Here is a 13,393-nt window from a genome sequence, read left to right as displayed (position 1 = left end):
TTAAAGCGAAAAGGCGACTAAGAAAGTATAAAGAATAACTCTGTGAAAAATATAGAGCCCAAAATGTTTACCAAAGCTATAATTGCCGGCATTTTAGTGGTCTTTGTCTGTGTGCAATTAGGTAAGTCGCAAGCAAAGGGATAAATATTTTTGGGGTTAAACTGACGATCTGTTCTATTGAATAGCTGATTCTCTGGTGTGTTACACCTGCGTAACGCCCAAGGATTGCAAGAGTCCCAAGAAAGTAACCTGCTCCAATGCGGCTGCCAATGAGACTAGTTACTACCTGGCAGTTTATCATCAGGGAGTGCAGAACCTAACCAGCACGCGATTTGACTGCCTGGCTCTTAAGTACACTTGGAGTGAGTAGTTTGAATGCCAAATATCAGCCAGAAAGATTCAAAATATATCTCCCCATTCCCCAGACAACGATACAATCCACCAGCTGCATGGCTGCATTCATCCCAATGTTGGGGCCTGTAGTTTGAGCCTAAAGCCTGCTTATTCCCATTATAATAGGACCAGCTGCAACATCTGTTCGGGGGATAAGTGCAACAAGAATCCAGCCGGAAAAATTAGCAGCAGCACCTTCACCATTACTGCTGGTATTTTGGGTCTCTTGCTGACCAAGATCTTTGCCTAGAGCGCGACAATTAATATAGATGAGTTAAGAACATCACTCGATACTATTTCATAATAAATTATTTCTTTTTCAAATGTCTCTTTTAATTTTGTTTCTTATCAAACTTGATAAGATTAGACTTTTGGAACTTTCCGACCGTTCACGTTTTCTTAAAATTTCACAAGTATTTAATCAGTGGGTGATAAATATATATGACTCTACTTAGGCTTATTTGGCTCAGCTTAGCTGTTCGAATTAATTACATTTCACCAGACTGATTGGCCAATACTAAGAATTTTGATAAGCCAAATTGGGGGCAAGAACTGGGGTAACATACCTCAAACAAAAATATTTGTACTTAAACTTTGGTAAACTTGTCATAATAAAATATGTAAAATCATCTACAAAATGTAGATTTCTGTAAGAAGTTATCCTCGTTAATTAATAATTAAATTTTGTACCCTTCAAAGTTCAGATATCTATTGTAGTTGGATAGAATAAATTCTACAACCTACGTTTTGATCATTTTTTCAGACAAGCTATTTAGTTGTTTTTGCTCAAATGCTTGGCTTTTACACCGTGATTTACCCCTCTTAAAATAAATTTAAAAGTCCAGACTATAAAGATGTAATTTAAGTCATGTAACATCAAGTAGAGTGGTTCACACAGATTTTCTGATATTCTTGCCAATATAAAGTGAAAGGTTCATCTTTGGTTCCACCCCCCTATATCTCTCTTGATGAAAATTCCCTTTGCTGCATTAGTCATCCTGGGAACTCTAAAAATTGCAGGCTGTCATTGAAATTGGCAAACTATCCCAGAGAAGGCATGAGCCAAAACGAGTCGAGAAACATGAATAAATCTTTAATAGTGTTGCCGGCTGGCTAAAAGGCAGCCTCACTTTTGCATGCCGAACATTATCCGGTGGGTCATGTTATGGTTGCTGTGGCTCGGTTTGTTTGGAGCTGCAGTCAGGCATTTAATTGATTGATTGTTGCTCGTCTATGTCTGCATCGATTTGGCCGTGTTCACGCCGTCCTCTAACCCTCCTCTGAAAACCCCTTACAGCCCCCCGTTTCGGCTGTTTCATAACCAAAACGGCAGGGGTTCCATACCACCCATCATATCCGTATCCTGCACCGTTATCAAATCGACTTCCTGGCTATATGTATACGTCCTGCTGCCAATTAGTGTTGGTGCGTCATCTGTGTGTGTGTGAGTGTGCACGTCATCAATTAATTTTTGTATTGTTGTTACTTTGTTTTTTGGATGGCTCTTTTTTTTGTTTGCTGCACTCGGTGGGTTGCGTGGGGGAATCCCCCTGTTGACTGATTGGTTTCTTTTCGATTCAATTGTTTCATGTGCGCGTGGGAATGGGAATGAATGTGTTCGCTAAACAAAGTTATGGTTATGGCTTTGACATCTGGAATGGGTTGACCCACACCAAGGCTGATGTGTTTTTGCATGGCATCAAAGGACCTTGTCAAAGGGTTTCATGAACCTTTAACTCAGATACAGATACATTATTTGTGAAGTACTTTAAGCTGGTCATGTTTTTGATTCATATACATATATTTAATTGTTTAATGGTTTTGATTACCACAAAAAAGCATATTTGAGGATGAATTGCATATATGTACCCTATTATACCTTTGTTTTACTTCAACCAATTTATTTATTTATATAATAAAGTATGAACTTAAAAAATATGTTCAGCATTGATTTCTTAATATTATACAAATAATCACAAAGAATAAATGGTTACCACAAAAATCAAAAGCACCCTCGCCATTTATAAGTATCTTATTTCTCTTTGCGATTTCAAAGCCCACCCCCGATTTCCAAAACTTCCTGGGAACTCCCACACGGAAACTAAATTAAGTTTAACTTCAACTACAATATGTACATTTGATTTATGCATTGAGAGACCAAAGACCGAGCCACCCCTCCAGAAAATCCTGCTCCTGTGGAAACGCAGACGGGAACCCTCTGATAACTAAGCCAAACCTATTCAACTTTCACGTTCGCATTGTTTGCACGAGCACGAAAAGTTATTAAGATGCATAGACGTGATTCTGCATGTTTTAAAAAAGAATACATAATGCCAGAGTTGAAACGGGGGGCGTTGAGGACGATAAGACTAAGATCTTGACTTGCACTTTAAGTACTTTTAATTTACTAAACAAATTTCCATTCTTCGCGACGACCGAAAATGTTGCATTCAAGAGGCCAAAAGAGGCCCGAAACTTGGCTCCACCCACAAAGGCAAACTCATTGACATGCCCGAGACAGGAATTGAATTAAAAGTTTCCGCCTTTTCCGCGGAAATAGAATAACCAGAAGTTTCATTGTTTGGCTTCTGAAAAAAAGTTTGGCGCATTTAAATTGATTTGTAATTCGTGGTTAATTTGGTTTTTTTCTGCTCCTTTCTTCGGTCACTTTTATTCAATTTCACATTGTTAGTTTTCGTTCATTTTTTGCGATTTTATTATTATTTTAATTTGACACGGAATGCCTGACAGTTATTTCAATTTGCCCTTTGTATATAGTTTTTCCCCAAATGAATGTTGAAAATTAAATATGTATTAAAAATTTAAAACTGTCGCAAAATGTCTGTGGTATGGCCTGATGCTTTGTGAATTTTTGGAATGCAAATCAAAGAAAGGCAATTTGAATAATGAAGCTGCAATCAAAATTAAATAGAAAACATGAGCTTCTCATATTAAAGACTAAATAAGCAATTAAATATAAATAGGCATAAATTCTAAATGGCCTTCTATCATAAACATTCAATTTTCACGGAATAAATAGCATATTTAAATAATTCACATTTCGTATTTATTTGGGTATGCAAATGCTTAAGAAGGAAATTAAAATTCTATTTTATTTGCGTAAATATTGTTTTAAAATTTATGCTAATAGTAATAGAATTCAATGAGGTTTTCGTTGTCAAAGTTGAAAAATAACTTAAATAAATAAGAATATATAACTAGAAAATATGCAAAATACGATTAAATTGAATTTAAATTTGGGAACTTTTAAAATATATCGCATCGCTATTTCAGTGCCCACTTTAAGAGAAAGTGTTTGCAAAAATTAGCACAAGACCAAAATAGAATGCTGACCCATAAATCTAAAAATTTTAATATGTAACAAATAAATCAGAGCCAAATACAAAAAGGCAACATTTACACATCCGCTGGCTGTTTTTAGAATTTGCTGCACATACTATATCAATTGTTTATATCAATATGGACACCGTTCACATTCAGAGAATTCATAATTTATGAGATGCAGCTAAAGTGTAAACACCAAGAATTTCTAAATGAAAAGTGAAAATCCCAACAAAAGAAGTGGGGGAATATCTGGTTTAATGCGGCTTAAAATTCCTTGGCCACAAGCCCTGTGAAACTGGTTGAAAATTATTATTGTAATATTTGCCTAAAACGTTTATCACATTGTCGCAAAATGTGGTATAACGAGCTGAGAAAGGATATGGGGTTTTGTTGAGAGATTAGCAAATGTCTTTGGTGTTGCTGCTGCCAATGTAACTTGAGCTAGGGTTTGCTTTGGGTTTGGTTTTGGCTTTGGTTTGGGACTTGTTTGTAAGTAATTAGAAAGATATTTGGCTTATTTGTTGGTGATTTGGTGTCGACCTAACAGCTTTATTATTATGCTAATAATGATGTGGAGACAGAACCAAGTTTAAGCAAATGTTTATCAGATTTTGGGCTTTGTGAGTGTGTTAAACAAGAGTAGAACATTGAAATGATATCTTAATTGAATTTATTTACACCGATTTAATATTAAAATTGGTAAATTTTATATAGTAACAAATAAAACATGTTGACCCTCTTTTACTAAAATATTCCTTTCTTCACACAACATTGTTATGTATGAGGCTTATAATTGTATAATCTGTATTATACTGCATTATATTCAGAACCATTTCTCACCCATCTCGGGTCCTTTGCAGTTGCACAACTTGCTGAATTTATGCATGACAGCAGCATGACTTAATCCTTGCGAGGCGCCAACGTGAGCTGTCAGATTTCGGGAGAAAGTGCGAGAGCTTTTGCAGGGACAGAGAATTAGGGTGTGTCGTGTTTGTTATTAGGAAACAATCGCTGAGGCAAAACAAGACTGTTGTCTTCGACTGCTTATATTATTATTAACACCGAAATTTGAAACGATAAACAAAAACAGTACGCACCTGAGTTTAATTCAAGCGAGCAGTTCGTTGCATTTCAATTAGCCTGGAAATCTGTTTCACATCAGACTCCAAAATCTCAACTCAAGCGGAAAATCAATCATTATTCGCACCGTCAAAAGTGACACTTCATAAAGTTATTGTTTTTTCTTCAGCAGCATTTAAGCATATTAAAAGTGAAATGCAGGAAAAATTAAAATATAAAGATCAACTGAGAGAGAAAAACTCGTTTTATTGTCGTCTCGACAATGAAAAATCGCTGCCGCATATGTTCGACAAAAACCTGACATTATTGACTGTTAATATCCTGGATACAGTGTCATATACTTTTCTTTAAGGGTGAACTTTGGTCACCCTTGGATTTTAGTATGACGAAATTTTGTAATAATTTTATATGGGTGGTGAGCCTAGGAAAGATGATTCCAAACTGCAAGTATTTTTTAAACTAGTAAAAAGATCAAAGTATATATAGGAAAATAAAAAACCTTATATATAAAGAATTTAAACATATATTTGATAGAACTATTCAAATGAATTTCTATTTTATAATATAAACTTTCAAAAATCTAAAGCACTTAAAACCAGAATTTCAATACATTTATTTAACATTTCAATTGCTCCCTTTTCTCAAAACATCCTCACCAGTTTGGCATGATACCCCGATGTGTAGGGCATGTATAAATCGATCTGGGTGCAACATTTCAATAACTGAAACGCCAATTAAAATTGTACAATGGCTTCTCGGTCAGTCAGTGACTCCAAACAAAAAAGAAGCCGAAACGTGGTGTACGGCGGTGGGAGGGAAAAATAACACTGGACGAATGTCAGTTAAACGAACAAACAGCAAAAAACAAACACAAGCAGACATCTGCATTGGCCATGGTTGACACACACACGCCGCTCATCCGCGTGCATATATATCTATATGAATATGTGAGGGCAGCCAGGAAGTGCTCACACACACGTACGGGCTCTCATATCCTCATATCCTCCAACCTGGGCATATATCCTGGACCGCGCCGTTACGCGCCTGGTAATTGGTATTGTTTGCCTGAACGCGTGTCCACTCTCCGGGAACAGGACAGGGTTGCCACCCACACCCATCATTCGGCCACCGAAAATGCAAAATGGAAACCAGTGAAATGCAAGCCTGAAAAAAGGGCACTGATGGCGCAGCCAGAGAATGCATAAACAAGCAACTAGCGACTATTAATTTTCAATTATAAAGATGCGTCAGAGTAAATCCCTTCGCACGGGGTACAGTTGTGTGGGGAAACGGAAAGCAGAAAAGTCAACAGCAAACCGGAAGTGCGGGTCAGCGGCCTGTCACTTTCGCTTTCGGTGACAGCTGTCACAATATTTGTCAGAAAACGTTGACAGAAGTGCCACGATATGGGTCAGCGAATGGATGCAGATGGAAAAGCATATGGTTTAAGTGTTCGAGGATGAGAATTAAGGATGCTTTTAGTTCGCAGCCAAAACTGCAGTGGAAAATGTAAAAATGGGTCCAGTAATTGTAATGAATGGAAAACGCCAGCCGAAGATGAGTGTTTTCGGGCCTGTCATTAATTATTTTAAGCTGAACTCTCCACATATTCAATTACCAATGCCCACACATCATTTCCTTAACAGTTACCATAACATTTGCAGATGCCGCCCACAGATGTTCGATCGAACCTGTTGTAAGGGCAACTTGTTAACAGTCGAAACCGAACTGGGTTTTAGCCATCGTAATATTCTTTCAGTTCCTCGGCAACTGCTGTTGGAACTGCCAGGATTCCGCAAGGACTACGCTTCTTCGGATCTTGAGATATCATTAAAAGTACGTGTTCCACAGGGCGTATGTGTAACGTGCATCTCTGTTTTTGTGTGCCTTATTTTCCTGCCAAATTAAATTGTGGAATTCTTTTTCATTGCATATGCACCGCCCTACAGTCACACCCGCACACACTCATATCCTTATTAAACTTCCCCTCGCACATATACACACACTTTCACATTTTATTTCATTAGCGCGTAAAATTCCTTTTAATTAATATATATAAAATTGTTGCTGTTGTTGGTCAGCAGTTGCTCCGTCTACTTGCGGTTCAATTTGTGGAACACAGACCCAGACATGAGTCCCCATCCCTCCAATCCCGCAATCCTCTAGAACTCCCCCGAAGGGCTCCCCGCATTTTATTTCATTTTTGCTTAAGCATAAAATGTTGAAAGCAGCCGCTGCACGTGCGCAGCATGTTTAATTATCTCCGAATGCGGATGGGTGGATATGTGGATGTGTGGATGGGTGGATATGTGGCCGAGTGGGGCGACGGCGTCATGTGGTTGCGGCTCATGTGGTCAGTGTTTCAAGTCCAGGCTTAATGACCCTGCTCGGATCTGGGTCTGTTTAGTTGCCAGTAAATTACACACGGACTTGTTGGCTGCAATTCGAAATAGTGCAGAAATTTCAAATGGAATTAAAACTTGTAACGAGCAATTCTGTTAGGTTAATTTTAAAACTCCAAAAATCCAAAAAGGTTTATAAATACTTAGTTTTCATGGCAAAATTTACACTTCATATTTTTCATCACCCTAAATCTTTCACATTAAATATATTTTTATATATTTTCAATATTTAGTTTTCATGTCAAATTGTACACTTCATATTTTCCCTCGCCTTAAAGCTTTAACTTTAACAATATTTCCAGACCTTTGGGTACTGGAGTTTCATTTTCGAGTTCTCACTTTGCTGCATAATTTGCAAAACAAATTGAAAAACACTTGCCATGCATTGCTTACACTGCTGTATATTGTTCTTCTAGTTTGTCCACAGGAAAAATTTACATATCCCAGCAGTTGTGGGGAAAGGAAATTTTGACTAACTTAACTAGGACTTGATATGGTCTTCTGTGCTTTTGTCTTCCAGTGATTATTTTTTCATGGCTTAAAGTTGTTCATGGAGATTAAAGTTTAGATTTATTGGTCCTGTACTTGAGGCTGTTAAATGTGGAAAATATTTTCCTGAAACTTAGGGCATCCTATATAAAGTTAAGTGGTATTTTATTTAATATCGTTGACTAGTAGAGTCTTACATTCTCCTTGCCTTATTGAAATATTGATTAGATTATATATACTTAACATACTTCAGAACGCTAAATCTAAGAATGCAAAACACAAAACTAAACTTCTATTTATTAGTTATATGTATATAGAATTCCTTGCTTTCTAATGTTTAGTTTTTGGGTATATCACTTACGTTTAAGCATTGTAAACTATAATATTTTTCTAAAATCTTTTAATAAATAACCAAATACGTATTATACAATTTCCATTTAAAATTTTATTATATTTGCTCTGAAGTTATTTTATTTAGTATATCACTTGAGTTAAAGGATTTTAAATTGTATCTTCTTTCGGAGATCTTTAAAATCCAAAAATTGGTATGCAGGTCTGCCTTTCTAGCGTCTAAGGAGTCGTTTCTCCGTGCCGTTGTTTTTTCACTCTTGTTTTTTTTGACCAACAATATTAATATGAATGACTGTCATGCCTTGGTGTTGGTGCTCCTGCTTGTGTGTGCGTATAATTATGTGGATGTGTGTGTGTGTGCAACGGAACGTTAAATGTGCACGTGACAAGCGTGTAATGAGGAAGTCTTCAGTCTTCGCTTGTCTAGGACGCTAGCCGGCCAATATATAGTCGGGATGGGATGGGATGTGTACTATATATGAGGCAATGTCGTGCCATGTTACGCATATATCCGACTCTACATATATTTCAATCATTTTAAGTGTGTTTGTGTTACAACGTCAGCAGGACAGCGATGCCACCGCAGGATGGCCCGTACTTTCTCCCAGTTCCGAGTCCCGAGTCATGAATCCCGAGTCCCGTGTCCCCGTATCGTTGTCGTCTGAAAATTGGACAATGATTTATGAGGCGTTAAGTCAAACTTCATATTAATTTCATTTCATTTTCAACCCTGCCCTCTGCCTCGTTCCATCGGCTGCTTTAAAGTTGAAAATGAGCGCACATGAGACACGTAAAATGCGAGAATAAAAGCCAGTCAAGAAGGATAAAATCCTTCTGAACAGTCGATAGCTAGGCGAAATACGGCAGCTGGGAAACGTGTTATGAATTTATGGAATGTGATAGTTCAAGAAAAGATCGAATGCGGAATGTTCTGTAAATCAATATATTGTATAGGTATACCATTTATTACATTTGAATATTACATTTACATTTTTTAGTTACAGTCAATACTTCGTTCTAGTCTTTTTTATTAGACTCGACCATATTAGTTTGTAAAAACGGTAATTTAAAGATATCAACTATATTTTTGGGAACTTAGAAGACCTTAGAATAATCTATTAATGCGAATAAAATGTATTTTTATTTTTTTATCCATAGTAAATAGAAAATATACTACTTAGGAATATTTGGATTCGCATTATTATAGTATTTATATTACATATATTATATTTATCTATATTATAGCATTTCCTTACGTTTTCTAGGCTTAAAACCTACTTTTAGATATACGTGCGGATGAGAAAACGGTTCTTAACAAACAAGTAAAGTTATGTGCTGACAAAAGTTAAGTCCCTTTTCCCTCATGATATGATTATGACATAAGAGTATTTAAATGTAGTCTTCTTCATCACTTCCAGATTAACACCTCTAAGAACGCACACAGAGCCCACGTTTAGACATTTCAAAATTTCGTTGGGTGTGCTCGGGGTTCTGCTGGCCTTTTTCCCCTAAGCATAATCATATTTTCTACCAACAATTGTATAACATGTGTAATTTGAGCATTTCATTCGTTCATTCATACATTTATTCGTTGCCCCACACAGGCACACACACTTGAATGCCTGCTGTGTGAGTGAGCTGGGCTGTGAAAATAACTTGTGGCATGCTTTGAGGCGTTTGTGTGGGAAGCCAGAACTTTGAGCACTCCTTTCTCCTTTCTCCCGGCCTCCTCGCCCACCCCGGCCTCCCCTTACGCCCCCACAATTTGGCATTCTCCAGTGGTTTTTGGCCCCCCGCCCCGTTTGCCTGTCTCTGGTTATTGGCCAGTGAAGCGTTAACCATGGTCAATAAAAAATTTATTTAGACAACCACAACGGCAACACAAATTTTTGCTGTTTCCTGATAAAAAAATTTTTATCCTCAGTTGGAAAATTGTTTGGCAGGCAGCACAGCCACAGCCACAGCACACACACAATTCGGCAACACAAAAAATACTTGTAAATTTCTGCCTTCTCCCTGGCTTTGATGGTGTTGAGTGTTGGCATTTGATTTATTTGGGACGTTTAAATATTTCAAATAATTCATATTTTATTGACTAGACATGGCCAACACGGTAGCAGTGGAGTGAGAAAAACACTGACCAAAGCAATTAAATTGCATTGTGCACTTCTCTCTTAATTCAATTTGTTTTTCGAAATTTTTCAAAGCAGAATTTGTTTAGCAATTGATTGAGCAACTGAGTGAAATAGTTTATATATCCCCTTAATGGACAAATATTTTTAGCGTTTTAAATTTAAGAGGGGTTCATTAGAGCTGCATAATGAAAACTATAACATTTTCAATTGTGCTATTTTTCACTCAATTAATGAAGCGTTTCCGAGACTATCATTCAAATTTGCCCAATATCCTGTACTCAGATACTAGTTACAATAAATTTAAACCGCTTGACAAATTGCCAACAAGCAAGAAACACTTCGAGCTGGCAAACAATTAAACAAACTGAGAAGCAAACGGCAAACAACAAGGGCACAAAACAATAAATGCGTTTCGGGTTGCATTTTCTGGCCAACGAAAATGTCTCCAGGGTCAATTTCAAATGCATTTACATAGGCCTGCACACACACACATAAACAAGGGGACAAACACACAGACACTCGAAACATAGATTAGTGTAATTACTATACCATGGAAAATGACGTCGACATGAACATGGCAAACGGCTCAAGGGCATTTCCACTCCATTGGGGACAAAAACGATTGGTTTGAGGATTTTGGATTTTCCGGGGTGGGGGAGGGGGTAGACGAAATTAGGTTTGGACTGCAAACTGCATATATTGGAAATTCTGCTTTTGATTTCATTTCATTACGCATTTGCAATTTCAACTATGAATAATTGAAAATGTGCGTTGCATACTTTAAGGCCCAAATTGCCATTACAATTGAACATTTGTATCGCTGTTACGTTGGATGTTTTTGGCTAATTCAGCCGAAATATGCTTATTTCGCATTAAAACTAATTAAGCATGAAACTGTATTTGATGACCCCTCTTCTGGGAGGCCGAGTCCTGTTTGGGTTCAAAATTTGATTGATGGCAACAAACGTTGATTTGCAGTCGGGGTAAATTTGCCAAGCATTCAACTTTGATTTATAGGAATTAAGTGGCTTAATTGGGTCTTGATTTTAGATATGATAATTCGGAATAGCAGAGAGGATCTCTTTCCTGCCCAGCCACCTTCCACTTTGCTCACCTTAATGGCTCTTAATTTCCATTCCTATCGTCCTGCAGGACTCTTCACTTACCACGCAATTAGGTGCGAGTGTCAAGTGGAATGAAACCAGGGAAAAAGGAAAGGGAGATGGAAAAACTAGGAGAAAAACCAAGGCGGTAGCTCACTTAGAGAAGTCCAGGGAAACACTCACTTCCAACACTCGGCATAAATTAATTATAATTTCCGTTGTAAGTGCTCCGTGTAATTGTAATTGTTGTTATGGCTGGCTTATAATTGTCGGTCTTGTTGATGCCGTTTCAGTTGCTGTTTTCGGTGTTTCTGTTGTTGGCGTGCTAAACAATTAAGTGTAAATTGTAAAACATGGGAAGCTGCGGTCTGCGGTCATGTCTCTGTGTTTCTCTGTGTGTGTGTGCGGGGGATCCCCGAAACGGAAACGGAAGTTGAAACTGTAACAAGAGCAGCCACAGAAAAACACAACAAAACTATTCAGGCGACTTTTTCGGGACTCGAAGATTAATTTATATTGTGTGGGCGGCCATTATTAGCAGAGATGCAAACAGATTTCAACTTAATAGCAAGGGGTTTTTGGGCAATTAGTGGTGAGAAGAAATTACCAGAGTTATTGACCACTTAAAGAAGATGTTTAATGTTTACCGACTCGTAATTATAGCAATTAATTACCGAATAATACATTCTGATTGCCTTTAATTCGAAAACTTTACTTCAATTTGATTAGTAAAATTTGAAGTACAGTGGTGTGCTTGTAAAAGGCTTAAAATATTTAAAGTCATATATTTTGTTTCTTGAGAAACTCATAAAAATAATCATAGGACACTAAAAGCAAAGCTCCACCCGGACCGACCCGCATTATCGACGCCCCCAGACCCTTGAACAACCCTCGGAAGCCCTCTTCCCTAAACGTCGTCCTTATCGTATTTATGGTCCATCGGTATTTGACCTCGCCCTTAACCGGTTGGGGTCCTTGAATCCTGCACTTGGCCATATCAAAAGTAACACTCGTCAAGCAGGCGAGGGAACTGGCAAAGCCAGCTATTATGACCTTTTGAAGGAGTTCAGAGGTAGCATCCTGCGAGATGGGAACCCAGTCCTTGATCGCATTGTATAAACCAAAGAAACCAAAGTGGAAGATGGCGTTTCGGGCCACGAGTGCGGTTATACCACGATATAGTCCCTCAATGCCATAGCCATCGTGCTTGATGATATACTTGACCACCGACAATGTTTTCAGGTGCTTCTCCCTATTGGCCTGCTGAGTGATTTTGACCATCTCGAAGGGATTCACGAGAAAGGACTCCAGGGTTCCGGCCAGCGATCCGGCCATGGCGTGGGTCAGAGGAGTGGGATGTGGGGCCCCGAAATGGAAGTAAGGCTTAAACACTTCGTACATCAGAAATTTGGCACCCCTTTTCGGGGTTTCCACGCAGATCGGCGGCACAATGCCCTTCCACAGGGAAGATAGCCCCTCGTAGCGATATATTTTGGCGAATGCATCCAAAGGACCGCTATAGAACACCTCCCCGGGAAGGGGACGAGCGCCCTGTATCTGCATCCGGGACTTCACCACATCGAGGGGATGGAAGCTGAGGATCTCCAGGAAGCCCGAACATCCGCCAGCCAGAAATTGGCAGTGCGCCTGCGGACGGTCCGGCGCCTCTGAACGGATCTGCATTCGGGCGGCGACAACAAATTTCGAATTTTGTTTAAAGTCATTTTGTTTTACGAAAACTAAACAAACACTTCCGACTCTGGTTTAAAAGCTGACTTTGGTGACCAGGGATTAATTTTACTAGCAATAAAAGGTGGAACTTTTACCTAGCTAACAAGACTCTAATACAAAATTCCACCGATTCGATTTTGTAATGATTTTTAAACTTGAATTGTTAGACTGTTAGAGGTCTGTTTTCTCCGTTAACAGCTGTAAACGTCACATAACATGTGCGTTACAGCTGTTAAGGATTATAAATTCCCCTTTCCAAGCCTTACAAATTAAAATCAAATCAATTTACTGGTGGATTTTAGAATTTTTGTTAACTTCTTGTCTCTGTTTAAAAGAATAATTAAAACTAGTTTCGGAGTTTAAG

At 38.2% G+C, this 13,393-nt stretch overlaps 2 protein-coding genes across 2 annotated transcripts; one reads left to right on the top strand and one right to left on the bottom strand.

Moving 5' to 3' along the window:
• The first annotated feature begins 3 nt into the window (after nucleotides 1–3).
• Nucleotides 4–717, top strand: LOC119547497. The gene is made up of 3 exons (XM_037854389.1): nucleotides 4–121; nucleotides 186–362; nucleotides 426–717. Exons 1-3 carry the CDS (start codon nucleotides 64–66, stop codon nucleotides 641–643), a joined length of 453 nt encoding a protein of 150 aa, XP_037710317.1. The 5' UTR covers nucleotides 4–63; the 3' UTR covers nucleotides 644–717.
• An 11,346-nt stretch (nucleotides 718–12,063) lies between these two features.
• Nucleotides 12,064–13,063, bottom strand: LOC119547617 (mitochondrial 2-oxodicarboxylate carrier). The gene has a single exon (XM_037854542.1). The coding sequence runs from the start codon at nucleotides 12,979–12,981 to the stop codon at nucleotides 12,079–12,081; it is 903 nt and encodes a 300-aa protein (XP_037710470.1). The 5' UTR covers nucleotides 12,982–13,063; the 3' UTR covers nucleotides 12,064–12,078.
• Between the last annotated feature and the right edge of the window lie 330 nt (nucleotides 13,064–13,393).

Source organism: Drosophila subpulchrella, chromosome 2L, assembly GCF_014743375.2.
Source record: "Drosophila subpulchrella strain 33 F10 #4 breed RU33 chromosome 2L, RU_Dsub_v1.1 Primary Assembly, whole genome shotgun sequence".
NCBI classification, from domain to species: Eukaryota; Metazoa; Arthropoda; class Insecta; order Diptera; family Drosophilidae; genus Drosophila; species Drosophila subpulchrella.
Note: the sequence above shows the minus strand (reverse complement) of the source record. Positions and strands in the feature narration are given on the sequence as shown.

Excerpts from the sequence above, each read along its gene's own strand:
- LOC119547497 (XM_037854389.1), top strand. The coding sequence starts at position 64 with ATGTTTACCAAAGCTATAATTGCCGGCATTTTAGTGGTCTTTGTCTGT. Across the intron at positions 122-185 it reads CTTTGTCTGTGTGCAATTAG|CTGATTCTCTGGTGTGTTAC; the intron begins GTAAGTCGCAAG and ends TCTATTGAATAG. Across the intron at positions 363-425 it reads GGCTCTTAAGTACACTTGGA|ACAACGATACAATCCACCAG; the intron begins GTGAGTAGTTTG and ends CCCATTCCCCAG.
- LOC119547617 (XM_037854542.1), bottom strand. The coding sequence starts at position 12,981 with ATGCAGATCCGTTCAGAGGCGCCGGACCGTCCGCAGGCGCACTGCCAA.